We start from the raw sequence: 27,807 nt of genomic DNA, 5'->3' as shown, positions 1-27,807 counted from the left end.
CACTGAAAACTATTCCGACATTCCGCTATTTGTTCTTTGAAATAAACGTTTTATTCTTTTCTGATTTAATAATGAATCATGTTGTCTGCAAATGATTTACGATTGCAATATGATTGTACTTAGAGCAAACTACCATATAGACCAAAATAGCAGACCAATCGCAAACCAGTCGAATGTCGTTGGAATGCGATTGGTCATATAGAAGCAGAATGCCCGATATGGTTAAAACTGCTATTGCGATCATATTGCGATTCGATTTCTATTTAATGGGGTTAGTCCCGCTCGGTAACACCCTTTCATCAACACTGTTGACGATCGGAAAAAAAGTTTCGTTCGTTGCAGTGTTGACGAACGCTACTTATTATTTTAGTGTAAAATGGTTATTATGCACATGATAGGGCCACTTTTATTTTCTAGTTAATTGTGTTTTAAAAGATCTAATATAATCCATTAAAACATTTTAAAAATCCATGACATTTTATTTCCATATTTTAAAAATAAAAACCTGCATTCATGGACACTGCGAACGAACGAAACTTTTTTTTCCCGATCGTCAACAGTGTTGACGAAAGGGTGTTACCGAGCGGGAATAACCCGCTTATTTTTGCCTCATCGGTCTGCGACTGCTGTACACTGGGTCTCGGCTTCAATTCCATTGTGGGTTTTAGAAGCAAAGCAGCCCGAAGACTGGTCATTCTTAAATCGTTTATCACTCATTCGATTTACAAGCTGCAAAAGCTTTTTGAGGAATAATAAAATAAACACAACTTTTGAAATTGAGATCTGATTGGAGTCATATTTTAATGTCAAATGAAATGCGTTTGTCAAACTAACATACAGTCAAATGATAATATTTGAATACAAAATTATTATAACAATTCTATCATTGAAAATGATATAAATTCTTAAATGATATTGAATTGATATAAATATGGTGAAAAAGGCGAAGTATTGTAACGTTTATAAAGTAGCGATATAACTAAATGGAACGGGAATCCCCAAATCCACTAATAAATATTTTCTCTTGAAAATTATTAATTACACTAGTTTACAAATTATTAACTTCTTTTGTTGCATATAAACAATGCAAGTGATTTCTAAAGTACAAGATTCCTAAAAAACTTAAAATAGGCCCATTCCTATATACAACCCAACGAGTATAGGTACTGTACTGGTGCCTAGTACCTATAAAATGTCGTTCAACGGTGACATGCAGTAGCAGTAGCGTAGCGTAGGAGTTTTCCCAGTGTGAAGAAACGGCGCAAAAGTATTGAGTTTTTTTTCACCCAGAGTTGCTACCTAATTGCTTTCCTCCAGAATTAAATTTTAGACCACATCGATTCCGTGGATAAAAAGATATAAAAAAATGGGTTTTTGAGAGCCTTAGGCTTGCGATTCACACAACACTTTTCAATTAATCTGATAAGATGTTGATAGCGTCAACTTTTTTGGTGGGTTTTCCGTTGACAACAAAAAGCCATAAAGGATGTGCGCGAAAAGTTTTTTCCACCGCCCGGGGCATTTGCCCCACTACGCTACTGCAATGCCTGCTCTGCCAAAGATCCAATAGCTAAGCTGACCATACACTACCCCTAAGATACCCGGAAATCAATAATAGCCCTGAAACAACTGAATATGATGGTCTCCAGAAGTAAATGGATAACAATGACTCGGCTCATTCTGTTGAGTTAAGAGGTTGGTTCTTTAAACTTTTGAGATTTGTACAAATATATATGTATATGTTATGGGTAATGTGTATAATCCGGCATTGTATACATAGCCTATAACATATAAATAATCGGGACATGGTGTCGAAATGTCGTTAGTGTAGTGTGTAGAGTAAATGACAGTGCGATTCCAATAAGAGAAATTTACGCGGAGAATAAAAAGGTAACGTAACTTTTTACGTATCGGTTCTTGAAGTTTAAGACACATTGTGTAACTAGGCTGGGCCTTGAGAAGAAAACCATCAATCAGTGTTTGTTACCCGTAATGACATAGCATTAACTATACACGACTCTACTCGTGCCGTGAATTCACGACACTAAGGTGGAGCCAATATAGCTACCAAGAACCAATAGTACCCAAACTACGGACTGGCAAAAGCTGAAAGAGTTTTGCCTGCTTTTTGGAAATCAAAGGGGTAGGTCCTGAGGTCAGCAGTGGATATCCTACAGATGAATATCTTAAGAGTAGCGTTAAATTTAAATTGTATTACCCGCCCACGTAATCATTAATGGCGACAGATTTTTTTTTACATTAGTCAAGGTAAATATACCTTATCAAAAACATAATTATAATAACATAATTTTACAAACACGTCATTAATTAATACAACGAATATAAACCTAATTATATAATACAAATAAACTTACAATTAGTAACATGTCAAATGTTGTTATATGTCAAGGTACTCTTACACGCACAGCCCACCATTACCGAATGCAGACTGACTTGCCTAGCATTTGATTTCTCCAGAGGCTCTGTGCATGTATGAGCACGCGTCAATATTTTAGGGGCAAGGACAATAAAAAAAATATTTATAATAAAAATGTTTTTGTCCTCGCGATAGCCTTAAAAAATAAAAATTTAGATCATCGTCCATCTTTCGCTAACAAGTTATTCATGTGTACCTATAATAAATTGTTGATGGTCAAGTAAGTGAAGTAATAAATAACAAGTTATCGAAAGTGGTGCGCGGGAGAATAGAAGGTTCAACAATAATGTTGATAAATTTCGAGATTTAAAATCCAATTTTGTAGCTCCGCTTGATTCTTATTACCAATCGATGTTATAATTTTAGTAGATGATTAAAAACTTAACTACATACTAATATTTATGCCATCACGATGATCGTGACGGCGTGACATGAACACAGGCAATATGAACTTAAATTCAAGCGGGCAAGTCAAAATTCGACACGTGAATTTGAGGCACGTGTACCGGATCAATTTTGGGCGTTGTTTTGTAATCACAAATGCCGCACTCTTTTAGTTTCCATTCCCATCCCATTATTTGCACGGCGTGTAGAGTTTGGGCCTCTGTGTGTTGACGCCGAAGCATTCCTTCCTGTAATTTAATGTTTTGTGTAATAAAAATGTACCTCGTTTCAAGTCTGAGTTGAGTTGCATTTGTTAGCATTAGTTCTATTTCAATTATTAAAATCAAATCACCTTGATCTTTTCCCATTTATCGTCGACTTCTTGAAGCCAAGAGTTAATTTGTCTTCCGTTACACCGGGAGCGCTGCGCGTTGCGTTTCTCTTCCTGCTCTGGGGCCAATACATTGTAGACCTCTTTGTCTCGAAGTATCGTGCACACAGAGAAAGGAAGAGACTGTTGAAAAAAAAATATGTATATAGTTTTGAAGGGGCTTTGGCCAGCGTGTAACATCATGCATCAAATAAGATTATTTGTAAGTGGTTATTTCTGATAATCCAGTAGTCTAGTACTGCATATAAACTGAAACTGGGATGGTAGAACCCGCAAATTCTAATTTACTGTATACACACTATACTTTATAGGTTTTTCACAAACCTGGTTAGCTACAGCGCGTTCGGCGCGCCCGTGAACGCGTAATATCTCTTGTTCGACGGCCAACACAAGCTTCTCTTTTTCTACCAGATGTTGTATCCGCAATCTTGTTCTGTACATAGAAAAATTAGATCAGCAATATTAATATAAAATGTACACAGGACTATAGTAAGTATTAGCATACCTTTCTTTTTCTTGAGCCATGAATTCATTTATCATTTGGGTGGGTAGGTTATGTGGTATTTCCACCTGAGGATCAGGGTTCACATTACCCTGAAGTGTGTAGGTGCAGCGATTCATTAAATATTTATTAAAATCTTTTGGAGGTTTGGGTTTTACGGGAAATAAGCTTCTTTGGCGACGATCAATCTGTAGACAATACTTCGTGTTATTAGGTATCGACTAAAGCAAATTTATTAAGTAACATTTGGAATGAAATCTAACCTGCTTTCGTATATGAATGTACATTTGATAAGGGTTCGAATGTGTTATATTATGGCTCGCAGCTGATTCGTGGGTTGGTTCATTCTTTGATTGATCGCGAGAATGTCCATCTTTTGAAGCTTTAATTTTTCTTTTTCTTGGATGCAGCTCCACGTGACCTGCATTAGCTGTAATGAATAAAATAATTATTATCCAATGACAACAATCTGCAATAAAATTTACTGCGTGCGCATATTTTAATACTGAGGACCAATTCACGACAAATCACTGAACATATTTAAGCCTAAATGAACAAGGACAACATCATGTTTTGAAAAAAATATTCAGTTCTCAATAGTTCAGCGGGTAGCTACGGGGGCCACCCTGGCCATGTTACTAAAAATTACATCAGAAGCAAACTAATACGTAACTTTTACACTTACCTTCAGATCTTCCAGAATTTGATGAAGATACTGTGTGGTCATGATCTTGGCCCTTAAAGAAAGAAAGTAATAATATAAAATGTAAATTTCTTGCAAAAGCATTTATATTTTCAAAAGGACCGTGTGAGTTAAATTAAACACTATTGTTAAAAAGTTGAACTACTCATGTACTTACAGAGCCCGAAGGTGTAGGACTTTTATTGGAATTCAAGTTAGCTTGAGCTTGTCCCGCCCCGGAGCGGCTGTCATTCCCTGTCTGAGGGGACGTCCTCTCCTTATCTTTATCCCCGTCATTCGTCCTATGAGAACGGAGGACTCTCTGTCCAGCCTTCGGACGAAAAGTAGGTTTATGAGCATATTTATGTTAGTTCAGGTATTAATTATAATCATAACATTATAGTTAAAATTAAGAGGAGGCTTTGCATTCTGGAACACTAGCACACGTATGTCTGTTTAAGTGAGGAATGTTTTAAATGATAGGAGTTGGTTACCTTTCCGCCTTCCCCCCTCTTGTCATCGGATGTACCGTCAGAGCTATCGGAAGTCTGGCCCGTGTCGGTACTCGTACAAGGTATGACGTAAGGCAGCGTGGATGAGTTGCCGCGACCCTTGCCACTACCCCTTTGACCTGTACTACCTAAAGAAAATTAGTTAACAGGAATATGCTAAGCAGATATTGCTTTAAGATTCAACTGAATACATAAGAATGTTTAATTTTTACTGTTTTCTTTCAGTAACAAAATAATTGAGTCTTACCCTCGCCTTCTTGTTCGTTTCTGTTCCCGGAGCCGCCCGCGCCGCCCGGTATAACTATCTTAAGCGGCGGCACTTTGGGCGCTGCTTCGTGCGCTTTTGGCTCATCGTCCCCATCATTGCTGTCCTTGTTTTGATTAGGCTTGGGACTAGCGACTGGACTCTTCCTATCCTGTTTGCCTAGTTGCAAGGAGCCACCCTTGCCTCCGCCAGATTTGCCCTAATCAAATCATTGTATTTGTATTAGATAGAATAAGTAACAAATGGGGTTGTTCTTAAACGTATATGTTTAAGATAACAAGGGTGAAAAAGTAGTCTTTTTATCGATTTTGTGTAATAATATTTACCTGATGTGATCCTTGTGAGTTAGCTTTAGAACCTCCACCGCCCTTCCCCTGCGCCTGCATATTTCCTTTCCCGGAGGACCCTGCGCCACCCTTGCTCACATTTTGACCGCCACCACTTTTACCCAGTGGTACAGCACCAGTTTTACTTGCTGGCCCCGGTGGTTTACCGCCCGTGAGAACGCTGAAAGATCGTAATAATGTACAGTTCGCTCTAAATAACTTTGCATTCTTGAAGTTTATTTTACATTTGGTTATAAAGATCTTATTGAGGAGCTTTGATTGTACGAAACTGACGAATGTTTAGAGAAAATAAAAAAACCTACTGCGAGTGCGTGAGGCGTCAAACAGCTAGCTTAAGAAATGTAGACTTATGAGGTAATCTGTAATACTTGTAGATAACAAAATAAAGGTGTACTGTACCGTCCGGGACCTCCGCGCGCTACCGGAGCCGGTTTTCCCATCGGCTCCTTCTCGTCATTGTCCTTTCGTTTCTTTCTTTTTGAAACATCATCTTCTGTTGTTTCATTATCTGCAGTGTCCTCATGCTGCCTCTTGTTGCAGTCGTCCTGAGTCGATGATACCACCCCGCTACTTAGCTGTGTACCATCTGAAAACAACATAATGGTTATTGAAACCACGATTGTATCAAGGCAATTGTTATGTTCTTCACCTTGTTAAATTCTCGATTGTTGAATTTCTTATTTTAAACTTAAGGGGCTGAGAAAACAGTGTGAAGAAAAAAAAGAACTTCTAAAAGAGTGAAGTTTATTCTTTAAATATTGTTATTAAATTAATATTATCCCATGAAGAATTATGTGGTATAAAAGTAATACAGATAAAAATTGCCTGCCTATATGTGAGCTATGTGTATAGGTTGTGGTGATTTAAAATAAGTATTTATTTATATGAATTCTTGCATACAGTTTGTTCTTTTACCTGAGTTGATTTATGGGACTTGACTACACAACATTATGACTATATTACAGTCATGTTCATTCCAAACAGTTTTAAACAGACATACATACAAACTTAAATACAGGTAGACAGTCCATATTTTTTATATCTGAATGACACAAGAACAACTGTACAAAGTTTCAAGTTTAGGTACTGTTTATAAAATGAATTATTTAATTGACATTGCTAGAGCCCAGTAAGTCATAGCCACGTCTTGGTCAGGCCGCGTGTTCTCGCATCAGGTTTCGAAGCGTTCAAAATACGTATTTTGTTTTTTATGCCTCTAACCGTCTCTGGTCTCGGCGGCACCCCCTTTTTCCTGTGTGGTGACGTCCTTGCCATCGAAATGTTCCCCCTGGGCTAGGGTCTCCATGTTGTTCCGCTTACTGCAATCGCTGTTACCACTGGCATTGCAACCTTTTTTGATGCTGTCATCCCTTGCCCGACTGACGTGTGTTGCTCTCGCGTTATTATCTGTTTACATAAACCAACGTGTTCCACATAAATAGGAACCATTTCCTGTAAAAGCTATATACAAATGCATCTTTTTGAAATATCAAATTAATAAATTTTTATTATGTTCACTGAATACCATGATATTTTGTTGTATATCTTTTATTATGTAGAGCATTAAATAATTTTATGCAATCATGAAGTGAATCGAGTTTTTGTCTTTGCCAATCAGGACTATACATCGAGTCCAGGAGTTTCCAAAACGGCTCTCTTGAATTGTAATGACACATTTATTATTATGGTTATGTTTCTACTCTGTTCACCTGGTTGAACTAAGTGTTTAAAAAGTGCCTTCTGTGCACCCATGGGTACAGTTTTTTTTTCCATTTAATACAGAAAAACACCTGAAACATAGGGATGAAGCGTTGATTCAGAAATGTCATATCAATAAAATGTTTTATAAAATTCACTTTGTATCTATTGTTGTTTAAATTATCATTTAGGTGAACAGAGTAGAAAAAACCTCTTTTTTATTAACAAAATTTACTTAATAATTTTGTCATACTCTAAGACTGAAAAAATACTTTCAACTTATAGGCTGGTAAAATACTTTCAACTTTTAGGCTTATGTGTTTATCAACCAATTATGAGAATCTACAGAATAATTAAAAATGCTTTTTATCTCCCTGTCATATATTCAGTTGGAATACCTATATCATCACTTGCACTATATTTATAAGATGATCACTATCTTTTTTATATTATGATGATATGTATAGAAATTTATTTAAAGTGATAATGTTAGGTGGCACTAATATATATTTCAATTAACATAAATGACAAACATAACAGTTTAAATGTTTTGAAGGTTAAGTTTAAATTAAGGTTATTATGTTATCAGCAAAGTAAGTTATGGTCTATGTTACAGATATAACTACATGTATGTATAATATTTTGTTATTTATGATACAAAGGATATATATGCAATTAGTTTAAGTGTGATATAATGTTATAAGTGCCAGGGATATCTCATGAACCCTAACTTGTCTAAAGTACTTTATTAAATCATTAATTCATAGTAAATGAAAGTTGTGTAGATTTTTTTATAGTGTAAGTTTTATTACTCAAACATATTGTCATAATTATACATTTAATACAATGATTTTGAATACTGCCATCAATGGGGCTTTGGTTCCATGGAAGGAATAAATAAAACATTTACTTTAAACTAAATACATTCATTAGAAGTCGATAAGACAATGAAACACTGATGTCACAGATTTTAAGTCATGTATTGCTTACTTTTTTGTACATGAATTACGCTCAAATTGTAGGGAAACTAACTCACTTACCTACAATTTATTACACAGAAATGCAATTTTTTTTTAGTAATGACGAGTCCTCGAAACGTAATTACCTCAGCGTCCCTGCAGTATATTTACTATGGTTTAAAAATGTATTACGTCTGGTATACACTGTTAATCTGAGAATCCATAATAGTGTTTTTTACGGTAATCATAATGTCACGTCAATCAGATCATCAACATGAGTTTAGGCAGGGGTCACAGCACGATCGCGGATGATGTGCGGCGTGCATCATGATATTAGCTAAACTCTCTATTGCGAATAATGAGTAAACGTCAACTCCCCTTTGTTGTGCGAGAGCGTCCTCCTTTGCATTTCACGTAGTCCGACAGTTTGAAGACTTTATACGCGTCCGTAAACTGAAATTTTCCACAATAAAAACTTATGCTAAATCGGTCTACAAGACCGCCACGAAGTTGGCGTCAAGGATCGGCCATCATTCGACGACCCAAGCAACACGCCCCAAATCGCTCCTTTACACGAATAAAATTTTGAGTAAAGTAGAGAAAGAACGATTAAAAGTTATTTTTGTATAAAATCAGCGACGTAATTAAAAATAAATATTTGTATTCATGTTCCTCAACTGATTATTTTAAATTAAATGCTTATGTCATATTTTATGTTTGCTCGAATAGAGTATAAATCATTCATGCGACATCTAGCGGCCCGATTTGGTACTTTCGCATTCGTTGGAACGCAGGAACTTCATGTGGTTACACTTTCGAAACGTTTCAATTCGCGCAATATTTAAATATAAACAATTGTAATGTTACAAGTAAATATGTTCAATGATAGATATTCATAAAAATGTACTACATACTGGGTTACGCGATCCGACCGCTCATTGTATCTCACTGAACTGCACTAATCTGTGCACCTGCCATTAGACTGTAGTGCGGCTTCGACAACATTCCTTCAGTGCGGTAATGCGGTTATGTACGGAGCGACACGGCACTATATACGCATTGGGACAGTGGGTAAAACAGCCCAAGTATTGTAGCACTTTTAGCAATTTAGCATTAGATACACATCGTTTTGGGTAACAAGTCTATGACGACGAAATCAATTTATGTCCTCTACTTTGAATCGTTAAATCATTAATTTAATTTATCATCGGTATAATATTAATAAATGTAATGGTATAGGTATGGTAATAGCTACTTAGTATCAATCAAATTGGTTTCTCTGTCCCTATATCCCTATGTATGCTTAAATTTTTAAAACTTTTTTTACGCACTGGATTTTGATGCACTTTTTTTAGAGTTATAGAAGAGGAATGTTTATAAGTATAACATTTTTTATTTTCGGTAGTGTAATTAGTATGAGATTTGCACCCGTGCGAAGCCGCAGCGGGTCGCTAGTATTACATAATTCTTTAATAAATCAATGGGGAAAACTCACCAAAAAATGTGAAAAAGTGCTGTGTATTAAAGGTTTTTAAATGAAAAAAACGGTATGTAGATCCCTGTTTATAGCTGTTCTGTCGTATTTAGTACTGTCGTATCGTGCATTTAAGACTGTCGTACAATGTTAAAGTGAGTTGTACCGTATTAAGACACATTACGCAGCTTATAAAAGCAGAACTGTGTAAATGTGACCAAAAAGAGTTCAGGGAAATGCGAATGGAACGAAATACACTCTTTTGCAGAAAAAACGGGCACCTATGCGAAATCTTGGTTTTTTAGGACTTCACGTGCATTTCAAAGGGTTTTAATGACTGAAGTATGTTACTAGCATCGAAATTTGAATTTCGTAGATTTGCTAAGAAAGTGGTTAAACATTGTTTTGGACTAATTCCTGGTAGAAAGTTCGTGGGCGTTTCGAAAAGTTTTTGATTTTATTTTCAGAAAACTGAAAATGCAGTTTAAATTAATGATTAATGTACCTTCCTGTTAAATCAAAACATTTTTGAAAAACTATGCGTATTTGATAAAATTTTCACCTGCTCTAAATGGTCTATGCTGATGATTGATGGCAATGTTAAGAGTTTCGGTATTTTTGTGTAAAGCGTTCTATTGTTTAGATATTGTACCCACTCGGTTTAAAATATCCCTTTATCATAAACTAGCTTCTGCCAGCGGTTTCACCTGCATCCCGTGGAAACCTCTGCACGAACCCGGATAAAAAGTAGCCTATAGCCTTCCTCGATAAATGGGCTATCTATCACTGAAAGAATTTTTCAAATCGGACCAGTAGTTCCTGAGGTTAGCGCGTTCAAACAAACAAACAAGCTCTTCAGCTTTATAATATTAGTATAGATAAACACAATTTAGAGGAGTACTACAATACTTTGGGCTGTGACGAAACTAATTTAAAGTTAGCAGTGCCGTTCACAAGTCGGCTCCTATCAGACTTCGACATTTTGAAAAATCTTGAAATTCTACAATACTGAAAATAACGCATAGATTGTGAGCACGAGGTCTTAAGGTCTCGTAATCACTGATTTTTAAATAACCTCGCCTCTTGGGAAACCCCGTAGACCTCTGAAGATCTATGAGTCTGAGCGTTCAAATAGCGGATTTTCATACCACGGACATTTTATTAAATAAACCTGTCTACTCCAAGGTTTTCTGGTATCCACACCACTGTCATGCTTAAATCATAACAATAATTGGCTAACTGATATTTTTTAAGAAACACGTTTGGCGAATAGTTTTGAATTCATGACTCCCTTTCAGCGAAACCATCGTTTAGTAACCCGACACCTATGGAGTTATTAAGAGCTTCAACGCGGTAATAATTTAACTTTTTGGATAGTTTTAACCCTTCTCTTTATTTTTCATATGAGTATTTTTGCATTTATTACCAAATTTGGTATTTTTTAAATGTCAAAGTGTGATAGGAGACGAGTTGTGATCTGGCTCTGATAATGTTTTAAACCGCGTGGGTACAATATCTAAACAATAGACCGCTTTACACAAAAATACCGAAACTCTTAACATTGCCATCAATCATCGGCATAGACGTTAGCTATTCCATAATTTCAGTGCCGCCTCACCAGACCTATATGTACTATACTCATGTACCTATGGTGTACTTTTTATCCCGATGCGCAAAGTAATTTCGTAAAGGTATGTTATTAGTATACTTGTTGTAAACTGCTTGCCATTAAATATGACCGAAATTACCAAACTTAGAGATCAACAAGCACGTACGACGCGACCTCCGGTACTCCAATACTCTTGCCATTGAAAGAGCAATTGAGCTGAATCGGGGGTCAAAGGTGTTCGTACAATCTCTTGGAAGAAGCCACTTGACGAAGCTGACCACAACAAGTGGAGAAGTCGTTTCTTCGGTGCCGGCAGTCCTTTCGGAAGTGGAAAATTTCTATGGCCGGTTATACGCATCGCATGCATCTCGACCTGATCCCGGAAATGAGGATTCTAGAGCCACATTAACACGCCATTTCACCGAAGACCTGCCAGAAGTCAGCAGTGGCGAGATCGAGATCGCTCTGAGACAGCTCAAAAATGGAAAAGCCCCTGGCGAGGATGGCATTACAACAGAGCTTTTAAAAGCAGGAGGTAAGCCCGTACTGGGGGAGCTCCAGAAGCTTTTTAATGCCGTCCTGTTTGAAGGAGAACTCCAGAGGCGTGGAGTAGGAGTGTTGTCGTCCTGTTCTTCAAAAGGGAGACAAAACCCAGTTGAAGAACTATCGACCCATTTCCTCCTAAGCCACGTCTATAAGCTGTTCTCAAGAGTGATCACGAACCGACTTGCGCGAAGACTCGACGAATTCCAACCACCGGAGCAGGCTGGGTTTCGAGCGGATACGGCACCATAGACCACATCCACACAGTGCGGCAGATTATACAGAAGACCGAAGAGTATAATCAGCCCCTGTGTCTAGCATTTGTGGACTATGAGAAGGCCTTTGACTCGGTTGAAATCTGGTCTATTCTGGAGTCCCTGCAGCGTTGTCAAGTAGATTGGCGATACATTCAAGTGATGAGATGTCTCTACGAAGCCGCTACAATGTCCGTCCAAGTACAGAATCAGCAAACAAGGCCCATACCGTTGCATCGAGGAGTGAGACAAGGGGATGTTATTTCCCGAAACTGTTCACTAATGCAATGGAGGATATGTTCAAGACGCTGAACTGGAAAGGACGCGGCATCAACATCAATGGCGAACACATCTCTCACTTGAGATTTGCTGACGATATCGTCATCATGGCGGAAACGCTGCAGGACCTACAACAGATGCTTAACGACCTGGCTGAATCTTCTCTACGCATCGGCCTACGGATGAACTTGGACAAAACCAAGGTCATGTTCAATGAACATGTTCTACCGGAACCGATTGCGATACACGGCGCCGTTCTCGAAGTTGTTCGGAAATATGTATACCTCGGGCAGACATTGCAGTTAGGTAGAAACAACTTTGAGGACGAGGTGAATAGGAGAATTCAGTTGGGTTGGGCTGCATTTGGGAAGCTACGTCGAGTCCTAACATCGTCGATTCCACAGTGCCTAAAGACAAAAGTCTTCAATCAGTGCGTCCTACCTGTCATGACTTACGGAGCCGAAACGTGGACACTGACGGTACGGCTGGTCCACAAGTTTAAAGTCGCTCAGCGGGCTATGGAAAGAGCTATGCTCGGCGTTTCTCTGAGGGATCGCATCAGAAATGAGGTAATCCGTCAGAGAACCAAGGTCATCGACATAGCCTACCGAATCAGCAAGCTGAAGTGGCAGTGGGCTGGCCATATTAGCCGAAGAACCGATAACCGTTGGGGTAAACGAGTTCTAGATTCGGTAGTCAGGCACGTGATGACTTCGCAAGACGCTGGATGCGAGAAGCCGAAAATCGATCTCAGTGGCGTGCACTTGGAGAGGCCTATGTCCAGCAGTGGACTGCGATAGGCTGATGATGTACCAAACTTAATCTGAATAAATTACGCAGTTGAAAAGATAAATTGTCTTTTCATCATCATCTCATCATCAGCCTATCGCAGTCCACTGCTGGACATAGGCCTCTCCAAGTGCACGCCACTGAGATCTATTTTCGGCTGCTCGCATCCAGCTTCTGCCAGCCGTCTTGCGCAAGTCATCACTCCACCGTGCCTGAGGACGTCCTACACTACGTTTGCCGAGGCGCGGTCTCCACTCTAGAACTCGTTTACCCCAATTGTCTTTTAAGTAGATATTATTTGTATCATACCTAGTAATAGTATGTGTAAATATTATGTTTATTTGCAGGTAGCGTATTGTGTAAGTGGGTGCCCGGGTAACTAGATCGAGGAGGTCAGATAGGTAGTCGCTCCTTGTAAAACACTGGTACTCAGCTGTATCGGGTTAAGCTGGGGCTCAATTCTGATGATTTAATTACACTAGTTTGCGCCCGCGGCTTCGCCTGCGTCGAGTTCGGCTGTATCGCGTTTCCAAGAGAACTCTTCAAAAGTCCGGGATAAAAACATTAAAAACTACCCTGTTCTTTCTCAAGGTCAACTCTATCTCTGTACCTTTTATCAAAATAAGTTCAGTGGTTTAGACGTGAAAGCGAGACAGACAGACAGAGTTACTTTCGCATTTATGTTATTAGTAGGGATATGTGTCGATTGGATATCAATAAATTCTGTATCAGTCTGCTCTACAGTCGTAAATCAGTTGTAGACACTATGATTCACAGAAAATTGAAAATTGAAAATTGAATCACAGAAAATGATAAATACGTTTTTACAATAGCTCATCGTTAAACTGTAGCTCCCGGCTGTCATTGAATGGCAACACTTACAACTATTCAAATGAGAGTCCATGAAGTGGCTTGGTTCAAGAAAGTCAGATTTCTGGACAATCTCTCGGGACATTCGGATAATAATCTGACTGACTTCTTTTTTCTTTTTTAAATTGTTGTTGACAAGTACGTTTCGTTGTACGGCCTCAAAATTTTTAGACGTTGATGAGATATGAATCTCGGTTCCTTCCCGTAATGTACCAAGATCAGTGCCATCTAGGCATCAGCTAGGAAAAGAACAAAAATAATCGCTAGGTACAACGCCATCTATCACTTTCTAGGGAACTATATTTTTATTCTCATACAGAAAACCATTGAATCTCAGATGGATATCAATTGTACGTCCCTAAAGTAAAATTAGCAGAATTGAGCCCCCGGCCGACCCCAATACTTGGGAATATGAATACCAATTTCAGTCTAAAATACTCTTTCGTTTAAGCTCTTAGCTGTGTGACAAATGAACAAACATAGGTACATACAAGTACTCAAAAACATACTGAAGCATTATTCTGTCGCAGTCGGGCAAAAAAGTTACAAGATTTGTTACATTGACCAGCTATTTGCCAGAGTTGTTTTAGTAACATGATGATTTTGGAAGCGTATCAAATATTAAAAGATGAAAATGTGAAAATTTATGAGGTCTAAAAGCATATTTCAGAAATAAATTATAAGTCAAATCCATCATATTTATTCACAATGCCAGTATAAATTATGGCATTATAGAAAACGAAAGCAAATGTATTCAAAATTATTATGCAATACCTATTTCGATTTCTAAGATTATTATGTTTACTTTTTTTATAATTATTTTGAATACCTTTTTGGTAACTTATTTGTTGGGCAATTTAATTATTAACAGGTATTTGATTTCTTCAGTTATTTTCATGTTTTTTTTTGTTATTGTTTGAATTTTTAACTACCTCTACTTTGGTCATCGCTTGTTTATTAAGAACAGTTGCAAAATTGAAATGTCCTTTGAATGCTCATGCACATTCACAACGCAGTTGAATTGAATTTATAATATTCGTTCTTCATGGTGTTGTTAAATAAATTCAGACCATACTCTAAAACTTACCTTTAGTGAAAACATCAACTTCTATTGTTTCAATAACCTAATCAAATCGTGTCTACGCGATAATCTACATAATTATAACAATCAACATGCAACAGCAAGAAGGCAGAAATTATCAAACAAATGTTTGATACTTCCTCACTACACAAATATTCTACTAGGATGAGCTGTAATAACATTATTGGCATGCCAATTCTACAGACATACAACAGTTATGACATTAATTATCAGAAGTACAGTCAGCAGAGTAAGAGTGTCATCGAACTTACTAATTATATGAAGCAGACATTTAGTGTGTTTGAGACAAGCATGACTAGTTCTTGAATTAAATTTAAATATTATTAAATTATGTAAAATATGTAGTATGAGTTGGCCATATTATTTACCCTTGAAATATTTTAAGTATATTATTTCTTTTTAATTGTGTTAACAAGTCCCTAAAAAAGCAAATTCATATTTCTAGATTGTCAAGTACAAATTGAAATGCATTATTGTTACAGTATCATACAAGCCAGAAAAAAAAAACAAGTCTCAAACGTAACTAATTTGTAATGTACGGTATCTTGCTAACATGATATGAGTATTATTTCATAATTATTACTAAATATTTTCCTTACACTTTAAAATAACTCATCAGTTAGGTATCCTATATTCACTGCTTAGTACTTATAATACTGTTAAAACATGTTAATTCATACTAGACAATCTAATTTTAAAAAAAATAGTTGGAATTAGGAAAACATACCTTTCAAAGACTGCAGATATTCAAAGATGTGCGGTGCAGCATAATCTGATGGCATTTTCCCCTTGGTGTTCTTGACAAATGGATCGGCTCCATGTTCAATGAGTAATTTTACCATTTTGAGATTGCCAGAAGTTGTGGCATCATGTAAAGGAGTATCATCATCTAAACCCTTTGCATTGACATTAGCACCACCATTTACAAGTACCACTACAACTTGATACCACCCATAGCTGCACGCTTCATGAAGTGGGGTCCACCCTATGATTTAAAATTTTATTTAGTATTATTAATTTGTTCAAGCCAAATAAGCTAAATCCTTTTGATGATGAAATGTTCATAATCTTGCTATAACTTTTGCTACCTGTAGACTTGTATTGATCACACTCACTAACATAATTTATAATATGAATAATCTGCAGAATGATTTTTCACAGCTATGAAATTAAATCACTTTATCTCAAAACAAAAAAAAATTAATAAAAACAACTTAAATATATTTTGCCTGAATATTAGTTTGGCTAAGATCCTTTTCATTTGTTTTTACAGCTGTTAAAATTGGTTCTGTTTAATTTGAGTTGACTTTCTAGATTACTTGTTAACCACCCCATACAAACTAATCATGCTTGTGCAAGGGGAGGATTCATCACAACATAGTTAAATTCAAGCTTACACTATAAACAATTTCATATTTATTGTATCTTGTAATACGATTTACTTGTTTTCTGTTTAGCTTGAACTTAATTAAAGTTTATTGTTTATGTCTCTATGTGTATGTGAACAAAATAATGAACTAAAACATCAATACAATGTGAGTGAATATGACAACAAACATTGACTTCGAAAATTCAACATCAAACAGTCTCAAACATGTATTCCTTGATTTCATAGATGTAAGCAAATAAATTTCATACTAGTAATTGGAAGCAATAAAGTAGAAACATGTATAAAATGGAGGAAACTAATAGAACATTGGCAGATAGAGGAAAGTAATGTTACCAGCAAAGTCAGGCACATCGGGATCTTGTCCCTGGTCGAGCAACTTCTTCACTTGGTCGTGGTCACCTCTGATAGCTGCCACATGCAGGGGGGTCTCACCGCGCTCGTTGCGCTGCTGCCTAGTTCGCTTTCTTTCTTCGGCCGGGGTCGGAGCGGCTGAACACGAAAATGGCGGGAAGTCACATCTACCAGGTCAATATTTAGAAACATCACAACATACTCAATAACATACCTGGAGGGGCATCTTGTGATGAGATCTGCATCACTAGCGCAAGTTGTTGCCGCTCCGACATGGGCGCTATGACTTGGGCCCGTGGCGCGCCGTCCGGCCCGCGCCCGGAGCCCCTCGACCGCGACGTCGATGGCATGCTTCGGGCATAACCAGTTCTCTGAACACACAACAACATTATTCGACACTGCGCAGTTGAATACACTTCGATAAAATTTCGGACCCACTATCGCGCCAATATCATAGATCTAGATGTGAAACGACAATTACCTTACTTATGGCGCCAGAGGTAAGTCTAACGCATTTAAAACATCATCATAAACTTGTCACACATTTTCACAGAAGAAATAAAAGAAATGATAAAATTAAGCATTTTACAATTTCCCAAAATTCAATTATTTCAGCTAAAAGGTAATCATCATAATCACTGGCTGGATCGTACAACAGACATTCACATAGACATACATAGCGACAATCCTAAGTCCTAAAGACGTGAAAATTATTGTTGTGAATACAATATTGTCTATGGCAGCTTCGTCTTATAAACTGTAGTCGATTTCTATTTATTTATCTCAAAACAGTAAAGAAATTATGTTTATCAAAACTTTTTAGGGATCGATATGTATAATTATAGAGTCGGAAAGCCTGTCAATCCATCTTACTAAGGGTATCGCGTTAAATCATTTAAACTTAGCTGCATTCGCTTAAAATGGAAGCCTAGCTTTCGCCATAAAATGGGCTGGCTAATATATTATTTTCATTACGAACTAAGGGCGCGATTTTACTAATTTTACTTAAGTGTAATTATGGAGTTTCATGCCCCTTGTTCGTCATAGTTGAATCGTTCGCCAATTTTTTGTATGTGCAACTGAAATCTTTTAATACTTTATTAATATTATAATATGAAAAGTTTTTTTGTTTGTATGTATGCTTGAACGAGCTAATCTTAAGAACTACTGTCTCGTACCGTGTCGTAATTGAGTCGTGATTTGATTGGATCTCAGTCAAATGTGAATTGAATGTCGCTTGAGTAAACTTAGGACAATCGGGCCCCAGGCTCTACTAGACCAACATTAACGTGCTCTCCGATGTATGGGTGAATCAATCACCAACTTCCAGACTCCGGGCTGCTTTGTAAATGTTTATATAACCCACTAATAGGTTTCGGCCCGACCTGGGAATCGAACCCGAGACTTCAGTCGTAGCAGTCGCGCTTACTATCACTACACCAATGAGATAAAGGCGACACAAGAATTTGGTCGTTAGAAATAGTTTTGAAATAGTTAAAAGATTGGCCAAGTTTTAGATTGATGTGGGAGATAAATTGTCTAGATTTAGAGAAAAACGCTTACATTTCCATCACTTTTCTTTCTTCCTGGTTTCTTCGCAGCCTGCTCCGGATTCTTTCGAGATTTAGGCATGTTTTGTTGATAGTGTACTAATGTATAAATGCTGTAGTGTGTGACACATCTGAGTTTGAGTCTGCAACATCTTCACCTGAAATTCATTTTCATCAACATATTTATTTCGATATCCACTTAATTCAATATACTTTTACATCCAAAATTATTTAGTTTTATTTAAATGTTATTAAAAAACTTAGTCAAATAATGAAATAAAATATCAGAGGAAGGATGGATGGCTCAAAGGATATTTTAAGTGCTTTATTCAATAAGGCTTCGTCATAAAGCCGCAACGATTTTCTGAATTCAGAAGTAAGCGGGATTTTAAAATCTCTACTCGACTTAGAATCAATTCGAATAATTTTGTCTTTGATTTTCATTTATCATCTGTTGCAGAGATCCAATGAGAACCGTGGAACCGAGTGAGGCTTTGACGTGACTGTTGTTCGCAAGGCCAAAACGGGACAGACGAGACGAGACGACATAATTTTACACATTGCATCGTAACGTAACTATAGCACACCTATGTACTTTGTTTTCATGTGATCTTATTAATTCGAAATAAAATGTGGAGGCCGACATTTACAATATTACAGAAAGTGGTCTTGCCTTCACTTAGAGAGAATGTAAATGTGTCGAAAATTTTTTTGTCCACTAAAAGCCGGCTTCCTAAATCGACATCGAAGTTAACCCTCGTGAGTGCGAGTATTGGTGTCCTTCTTGGCGCGGGATATGGGGGCTACACGCACTATAAAGTGAATGTTAAAAAGACTTTCGTACCAGGCGAGAATGAGGAGTACGCATTTCTCAAGGAAGCACCTGAGTATGAATCTCATTACAGAGTAAGCCATCGTTTTGAATATTTTTTCCCTCTCTCATCCAAACCTAAGCTTTTACATAACACTGCAGCTCTGCGTTGATTATTGTGATTCAGATTTATACATCTGTTAACAATTTATTGTGAATCCTTTTGCGAATAAAAACAATAATATATACGTAGTAGTGTGCGTAGTAAATAGATAACCTGCAAAGACGAATTCGACAAGCATAGACACCTAGAAAAGTGACGAAGGAAAACATAGGTTATGGCTACAAGTATAACTATTATGATAAAGTATTTTGCTCAACAGTAATTCTGAATATTGTCTGCAAGTTAGCATAAATTACAAACATGCTATTATGATTTTAACACGAATGATGACGAAAATGCTTAGAATCTCTAGCAATGTCAGCTTAATTTCAAAATGAACACTATTGTTTAGGGAACAGTATTGATTAATATGCTATTGATAAAAACTATCTATTTCATGTCCCAAATCCCTACAATGTTTTCATTAATTTCAATAGATGTTGGATGGTGAACAAAAACTGAATAAATCACTGTGTTATAGTTATTTATGTTATAAATATTTCAGTTTTCACAGTAAAAAAATAATTGATGGATGGTGAAGGTATTTTTATTATTCTAAATCATCAGCATCACTGAACATTCACTCATGTGGAGAAAAGTAGGCATTAAACTAAACTACTATGGTTACTATTTGTGAAAATAGATTGTGTAAGCAGATATATTTCTTGCAAAATCATCTAGTTAACCATAATACCATATCACGTACCCGTACGTTCTTGGTATAAAAAACATTTTGAAATGTAGCAGCATGAAAAGTCTTGGCCAATAAGTGTCCTGATTTTTTATGTGAGAGAAATCAAAAAGCTTCCCATTTACACTTGCATAATAAGAACCTTCCAGAAATATTTCTAAAGTATTGAATAATTATTTACCACGAAAGATATACCGGAGCATTTGTGTCAAGCCATTTGCTTAAGTTCACAGCTACGGCATTGTTATCTCTTAAAATATCTCTCAGTGAAACAATTATAATTTGACTGACGTAAATACTAAAAAGTAACCACTTCCATGAAGTCATCATCCTCCGAGCCTTTTCCCAAAGTATGTTGGGGTCGGCTTCCAGTCTAACCAGATTCAGCTGAGTACCAGTGCTTTACAAGAAGCGACTGCCTATCTGACCTCCTCAACCCAATTACCAGGGCAACCTGATACCTCTTGGTTAGACTGGTGTCAGACGTACTGGCTTCTGACTACCCGTAACGACTGCCAAGGATGTTCAATGACAGCCGGGACCTACAGTTTAACGTGCCATCCGAAACACAGTCAAGATATACTTAGTACCACTTCCATGAAGTGTCTGATTGTAATTTCAATCTTTTCTTCATTTATCATGTTTTGTATCATCATCTTGGTTTTCTATAGAATTTACCATAGTGTGTTCATATAAAACAATCAAATATTCATTAGCCGAGAAGTTGCTAGTATGCAAAAGATTTTTTTATAGAGTGTGAAAGGACAAATTATTAACTAGTTGTGGAAATAGGTAATCTCAGAATGCAGCTGAAACTGGGCGGAACGGCCAGTAGCTGACGTGTCAGTTAATACAATAATACTTTCATGTTACAATATGAATAGCAGTTTTATTGCTGCGTCACCCATGTCCCAGGGGAACTTCTGCCCGTATCTAGATAAAACATATCGGAGGTGACTTATAAAATGTTATTATTTCCAACTTGTTTCGCAATAAACCCATTTATATAAATGAGGGTTGCAAGTTTAGCCAAAGATTTAGCCATTTACAGTTGATCGGGGGCATATATTGAGTTTATTTTACAAGGGGCCTGTAGCGGTATGTGTTACATAGAAATACCTTATCATTTATGGGTAAAAGGTCTTCAATAAGATTGCTGATGTTATGGTAACAGAGAGCAAGGAGTGTTAGATGCATTACAGAAAAACTAAAAAGTCTGGTTTCACCTATGCGTTAGTGCTTAAGTTTCTATAGAATAAGGACCTTCGGGCCAGAAGGTTCAGTTATGACTTGCTTGAGGTATTCAATTTCTTATACTAGAAATATTTCACTGCATTATATATGTGAAGTGGTATGATTTATCTTAAGCAAAATTATGGGTTTTAAATACATTATTTTGTTGTGAACAAAATACATGATACGTTCAAGGACGACGCGACTGAATACGAAACAAGGCAAATTATAAACACATGAGTAGATGTGAGCATTCAACAAGTGTATTGAATATATCGTAGGTGGTGTGTTAGTCCGCGAACTTAGGGTACCTACTTACGTGATACGGTATTTTTAAATTACTATTTGTGACGCAATTCAAGTATTATCTATACATATATATATTTACGATTTATTGAAGACTGCGATGATGATCAGGCAGAATGTTACATGTCGTGAGATGACGTCAGATGAGGAAGTATATTAGGAGAAAAAGTTGTGCTGCGCCCGCCATAAATAGAATCAGGAAAAGGTCAGGAGGTCGAAGATTGTAATTTGGGTACTAAATAGTTTGTTGATAATTTCTTCGTACTTACCAATGAGTTGTTACTTGTCCTTCTCTGGGTGGCTGTCGTATTCAGGATTCATTTTCGACGAATACTTACATTAAAATATTGTTTATTTGCACCGGCAGGATTTTATTGCGTGATTTACTGCTCCTTACACAGATACGCATGTGCAATATCGTGTTATTGATTTCATGCAATGTTATGTCTTACAGGTGTCATAACTATTGTAAATTAATGCTGGACACCGGAAATTGATGTTTATGCCCTAGACTTTAGTTTCTTGTGCCCTATTTTTTTTTTGTAACTTTAAAATATTTTTTTAAACCAGTAAAACTGAATTCTAGTAATATGACCTAGTTGACTTCGTGTTATCGCGATGCCGGGAAGCTGTCTTTATATTTCGTACAAAATTTTTCAATTTCTTCTTACATGGTGGCGATCGATTAGCATTGAGAGAGTAATTAGGCTCCGCTCGTACTTTTGTTCGAGACATTTACTTATACTTCTATAAAATTTCTTTCCGAATTTAAGTTAGCGGTGTTTCGAAAATGAGATTATCTGAGGAGATGTATTCGTGTGACTTCTATTATGTACATTTTGATAAACTTTTTTTAAACTCCTTACAAAATGTAAACAGGATCTATCTTTTGATTAGGTTTGTAAGTATAGGCACCTACTTACCTTTTTGTGATTGTAATAATTATAAAATAAATACTTAGCGAGGAAACTGTTATAAGGCGTAAATTCAGCTATTCAGAGAAGCCAAAAAATACTGCGACGCTAAATTTGTGAATCGCAATAAACCAAATTTTAATCTTTAGATTTCGTTCTAATGGGTCGCCTTTACTCTTTTAAGTTTTACTCACGAAAGTAGCTGTCGTAATTAACTTACGATAAACGTTGCCCCCTCGTAAGTCGCTTATAGTATTTTTTTAGACCTTTTTGCAACTTACGACAGTTGCTTACGTGATTGTTACGGAAGCACCTTACAAATGTAAAGTCGGGGATATGTTACAAACAAGCGACCGTTTCAGTTCACACAATTCAAAGCGAACTTCACTGACACCGCTGTTACGACAGATGCGGATTTGATTTATTGCGGATCTAAATGAGATGTGTTTTGTAAAGTATGCTATGCTACTGTTGGTAGGTACTACTTATACCTGTTTGCCCGCGATATTAATACACTATGATTGGGTTAAGGGGTTCACTGTATCAGTATATGTATATTAGTGTAGTTTCTGAGGCCTCAAATGAATGAAACCTCGGATTTCGGTTACAGTAGAGACTTCTTTCCGCACTCGGTTAAAAAGAAGCTCGTGTTCTTTCTTTAGGCTCTATGAATCGGTTCAGTAGTTTTAGCGTGAAAGCGCGACAGACAGACGTAGATATGATACTTTGTTGTTTATTTTTATTTTATTTTATGGTTACCACTGATGTGCGGTTTACTGTACCTATATAATTTAGATTTGACTTAATTCTGCAAAAATATAAAGCAATTTTTTTTAAACCCTTTTAAAGTAAAGCATTGAATAACAAACGCACCTCAACCATTAATAACATTAGTTATGATTGTCTGTGCTCAAAACCCCCAGAAACTCAGCTTATAAAAAAAAGAAAACGGATGGTACATAAACTCTATGATCTAGCTTACATTATTTATTTTGCTGGCGTGATTGCAAAATGCGAAAGATTAATTAAAATGGGGAATATCTTTAAAGATGACTGATCAACTTGAAAATGTTTGCGATTCATAAGTAATAATATTGTTTTTGGTACCGTTTTGATATCTTTGCTAAACTAAAATACCAATCTACGTAAGGCGTATCTACTAACCTTTACTGATAGCCTTAATATTTCAAAAGCTAATTATTTTTTGGTTTTTGTTTTAACATTTTCGTATCAAAATTGATGATGAAATAAGTATTAATGTTTGTAAGGTTAGGACACAGAGCTGTATTTGGACTTTCTATAGGTATTTAAACAGTTTAATGTTTGCAAAGCCTATGCCGTTGCCAATGCGCGTCGCTGTGAAAGTTTTTTTAGTATTCCTACTCATTCTAATCTCGGATGTATTAGGTAATTCATCAAATCACGTACTTATAATAATAATGTTTTATGTATGTACATAATGGAGAATATGTTCTATTTTATTGATGCGATATATTTTGTTTGTAGATAGTGAACGATGCGGATACGAGTAACCTGCAGCTCACCCTGTTCCAATACCAGACATGTCCGTTCTGCTGCAAGGTTCGCGCGTTCCTGGACTCGCGCGGCATCAGCTACGAGATCGTCGAGGTGGACGCGGTGCTGCGACAAGCCATCAAGTGGTCAGGATACAAGAAAGTGCCTATAGTGCTCGCTAAAGTCGATGGCGGATACCAGGTACCCATCATTCTAACCATTTCATAAGACTAATAATGAGAATTGTTCTAAGGGTGCGTCTGCACGTTTTTTTCACGTTTACGTTTTGTTGAGCTTCTAAACAAGAACACAGCGAGATTACAATAGCGAATTGTCTTTTATTTTCTTCATGTTTATCAACTTAGATTAAATGCATGTTTCCTTTTCCAGCAACTATTGGACAGCACAGCCATTATATCCGTCCTTGAAACGTACTTAAAAGACAAGTCGACCGAATTACGGGAGATCATTAAATTCTACCCGGTCACGAAGTTCGTCAATGATTCAGGGAAAGATACCACCGACATCGCCAACAAATACTTCATTATGCACCAGGCTAACGTAGATGAAAGGGAGAAGACTCGCGAAACGTAAGTACTCTTCAAAAATGTTATTAAGTTTAGTTATTCTGGTATAAATTAGTACAGCCGTGTAATGAAGGTTCGATTAACTTGAGCAAGCTGACATAGGATAATAACCCGTACGTCCGAGGGGCGCCTCGCAAGCGTGAAAGGGGTCGTAATCCACCGGGGTGCACAGTTGGGGTCTCCCCACATTTATCGATGCGGAATCTCACACTACTCGACTTATCGCAGATCAGCTGTACAAACGGCTCGTTTTGTAGTCGGCCGGCGTTGCGACGCGTCGTCCGAGCAGAACCGATGCGAATTATATTAGTAACACCCTTGTTACGTAGACATAAAGGTTTTTTTGAAAGGTGTTAACTGATTCCGCCTTGATAAATGTGACGAGCCCCTTTAATCGCACTTGCAGAGTAAAAATTAATCGTTATGCAGAATCAAAAGAGTGAACATTAAATGTGCAGGCTAGTTGTTTCAAAATAACGTGTTCTTCCAGTGAAGAGCGTCAGTGGCGTCAGTGGGCGGATCGTGTGCTAGTGAATACATTGTCTCCGAATGTGTACCGCACAGCGGGCGAGGCGATCGAGACCTTCCAGTGGTTCGAGCAGGCCGGTGGCTGGAGGCAGCTGTTCCCGGCTTGGGAGTGCGCCCTAATGGTCTACATCGGCGCTGCCGCCATGTTCATGATATCCAAAAGGCTGAAGACCAGGTAACATAGAGTCACAAACCTCTCGATATACAAGTGCATATCACAATAACACAATATATATATAATGAAATAGCTTCCGCCAGCGCGGTCCCAGGTGATCTACTTCCCGCACACGCTGAGCGCTGTGAAACCTGCGGATTATCCGTTCAGATTTTATAAAGCGGATTATCTTCTCGAGCGGCTCGTACGAGCATTGTTATGTTGTCGACACCCGCGGCCCCAATCAATATGATGACAAATACCGGCTTCTCTTGTGACATACGCTTATGTTCGTTCCCAATATTCTATTTATTCGTTTGTTGTTGTAATGTTGACATGAACCCTACAAGTAAAGTCAAAATCCTATATCTAAAATACAAAATAACAGATAGGTAGAATAGCGTGCCTAAATTCCAACTTAACGACTTACAGGCACAAGATCAAAGACGACCCTCGCGAGTCCCTCTACGACGCTGCCAACGAGTGGATGGCCGCTGTCCAGAAGAAGGGTACTCCGTTCCTAGGCGGCGACCAGCCCAACCTTGCCGATGTTTCGGTCTACGGAGTTCTCAGCAGCATCGAAGGCTGCTCAGCCTTCCAGGACCTAAAGACCAACACACCCATCGGAAAATGGTACTACGACACTAAGAACGCTATACAAAGGAGAAAGGGTAAACCGATCGCCCGCGCCGCGCATGCTTGAACATTGACAATTTATTCGTGTCTTGGTGTTGATACGTAACTTTCGTTCGTCGTATTTTTCGTTGGAAACAAACCTCTTTGCATTTGGAACTGTCAGACTTAGCCCAGCAATATTAGACTCTATGTGTAGTTAGTAATGTTATTTGAGATTATTGGAGCTTCCCGCGATGAGGGCAGGGTGATAAAGGACCCAGTTTTATTTATAAACTTTATACGTAGAAGTTCTAGCGCCTGATTACCGTGTATGGTACGGGGACACGCATTATCAAGAAGTGCAATTTCTAAGATTTTATGAGACATTAAAACCGGTGAAATTAGATTTGTCTTTAAGCCACAAAATGCTTATCGGTTTCGTTGATATTTGCTAATGTTATAAATGTTTAATTAATTTAAAGACTTGTTTATGATGTGTGTGCCGATAAATTTTGTACGGTTCGTAATTCTCATAACATTGACTAGAATCACTGCATATTTTGCAGACACACATTATATTACGTAACATATACATAATGTTCGCGATGATTGATAACAAATACGTAGTTTTCAACGATTCGTATTTAGATACCTAGTGGCAATGATTTAGTTCCTAATACTTGTAATGCATCTTTTATTTAGTTTTAATGATATGCCAAGACTGCTCGCTCAGTCAGGACGTGATTAACGGGGTTTGCAATAACTCAACTCAACCCCTTTTATAACGAAATAAGTGAATGTAAAACTCATCATTATTTTTGCATATCAGCGATTATTTATTATTGTTTATGCTATTGCTTTTTTATGCCCAAATACTTAGCTGAATAACTTATAGATATGAATTTATTAACCAATTGTTAAACGCCATACTAGTGTAGTGATAACATGAGTATAAAACATGAATTTATCTAGTAAGTAGGTCACCGCTTCAGCGTTTTCCTCATTGTTATAAATAAACAAAGTCCTCCATGACCTTGCCCGTTCCGCGACGATTCCGACCCGATATAAAGTGCTATAGTACACTCGCATACATTCATATCGCGAGCACCCGTGTGCTTGCATAACTCTCCACGCAAAACATCAACTTGACATTAAGAGTGTTCCTTTATTTACGTTATGAAATTGAATGAGTATTTACATATTTCGATTCACAGACAGGCGAATAAATTAATTTAATGACTGCCTGTCACTAAAATTCGCTCTCGATATCTTTATTGCATGTCATTAAAATTTTATGTTTACATATCCTGTTTATTTACGGATTGTATTATAAATTGATATTTGTTTTGATGGCTATGTTATGAGAAGGTACATGAATAAGTCGTAAATAAAGCCTAATTAGCTATCAGCACCATTACACGTGACGTAGACAGTTAGTTTTATCTGTTTTAAATAAGCCTTTTAGAAGAGTACAGAGCAATATGTTAACATGTGATTTATTATTTAGTTAAAGTTGTTATTAAATACATTACTATTTATTTGTTACATTTTTTTATTTTAACTCAACGTTTTACATTTCAACAGAGGTTTAACTTACAAATTTGTTTTTTTTTTGAATATTCGTTACTTTATATCATTATTATCAATTCATCGATCACATTATTAGGTCTTCAATGAAATTCCCTACGTGCCACGAGAAAGATATTAAAAATTTAAATGCGTTCCGTTTTCTCGTCTCCGGCATCCCTATCCGGTACGAGAGGGTTCCGATATAGCCGTACAGGTATAGAATGTTAATTGACCTCTATCGGTACGAGGGAAGCGGTTTATTTATATCCGATCTCACCCATATGTAACGATGTACCAACACACGATTTACATTTTTAGTTTAGCTAAACACGG

At 37.1% G+C, this 27,807-nt stretch overlaps 2 protein-coding genes across 8 annotated transcripts; one reads left to right on the top strand and one right to left on the bottom strand.

Moving 5' to 3' along the window:
- Positions 1 to 768: 768 nt before the first annotated feature.
- LOC110374608 (ankyrin repeat domain-containing protein 11) lies at positions 769 to 18,485 on the bottom strand. 7 transcript variants are annotated; one of them, XM_064034926.1, is made up of 16 exons: positions 18,402 to 18,485; positions 17,053 to 17,209; positions 16,821 to 16,976; positions 15,825 to 16,082; positions 6,742 to 6,927; positions 5,920 to 6,106; positions 5,500 to 5,680; positions 5,156 to 5,372; positions 4,891 to 5,036; positions 4,575 to 4,727; positions 4,400 to 4,451; positions 3,978 to 4,144; positions 3,718 to 3,902; positions 3,537 to 3,645; positions 3,174 to 3,335; positions 769 to 3,069 (listed from the first exon to the last, which is right to left on the bottom strand). In XM_064034926.1, exons 1-16 carry the CDS (start codon positions 18,468 to 18,470, stop codon positions 2,896 to 2,898), a joined length of 2,559 nt encoding a protein of 852 aa, XP_063890996.1. In that variant the 5' UTR covers positions 18,471 to 18,485; the 3' UTR covers positions 769 to 2,895. The 7 variants fall into 7 exon arrangements, with proteins under 7 accessions (XP_063890996.1, XP_049695742.1, XP_063891007.1 ...); XM_049839785.2 differs by having other exon boundaries at positions 4,891 to 5,027; XM_064034937.1 differs by lacking the exon at positions 18,402 to 18,485 and adding an exon at positions 17,320 to 17,528.
- A 386-nt stretch (positions 18,486 to 18,871) lies between these two features.
- Positions 18,872 to 27,448, top strand: LOC110374580 (prostaglandin E synthase 2). The gene is made up of 5 exons (XM_021332342.3): positions 18,872 to 19,294; positions 24,013 to 24,222; positions 24,412 to 24,611; positions 25,099 to 25,311; positions 25,723 to 27,448. The coding sequence occupies exons 1-5, from the start codon at positions 19,019 to 19,021 to the stop codon at positions 25,991 to 25,993; spliced, it is 1,170 nt and encodes a 389-aa protein (XP_021188017.3). The 5' UTR covers positions 18,872 to 19,018; the 3' UTR covers positions 25,994 to 27,448.
- The last annotated feature ends 359 nt before the right edge of the window (positions 27,449 to 27,807 follow it).

This window comes from Helicoverpa armigera, chromosome 1 (genome assembly GCF_030705265.1).
Source record: "Helicoverpa armigera isolate CAAS_96S chromosome 1, ASM3070526v1, whole genome shotgun sequence".
Lineage (NCBI taxonomy): Eukaryota > Metazoa > Arthropoda > Insecta > Lepidoptera > Noctuidae > Helicoverpa > Helicoverpa armigera.
The sequence above is the reverse complement of the archived record's forward strand: the minus strand, read 5'-3'. Positions and strand labels throughout refer to the sequence as shown.

Coding starts and splice junctions, on each gene's coding strand:
- LOC110374580 (XM_021332342.3), top strand. CDS start 19,019: ATGTGGAGGCCGACATTTACAATATTACAGAAAGTGGTCTTGCCTTCA. Junction 24,223..24,411: donor AAGTCGATGGCGGATACCAG/GTACCCATCATT, acceptor TTCCTTTTCCAG/CAACTATTGGACAGCACAGC. Junction 24,612..25,098: donor AGGGAGAAGACTCGCGAAAC/GTAAGTACTCTT, acceptor GTGTTCTTCCAG/TGAAGAGCGTCAGTGGCGTC.
- LOC110374608 (XM_064034926.1), bottom strand. CDS start 18,470: ATGCCTAAATCTCGAAAGAATCCGGAGCAGGCTGCGAAGAAACCAGGA. Junction 4,728..4,890: donor AGAGGGGGGAAGGCGGAAAG/GTAACCAACTCC, acceptor TTTCGTCCGAAG/GCTGGACAGAGAGTCCTCCG. Junction 3,070..3,173: donor ATAAATGGGAAAAGATCAAG/GTGATTTGATTT, acceptor ATTAAATTACAG/GAAGGAATGCTTCGGCGTCA.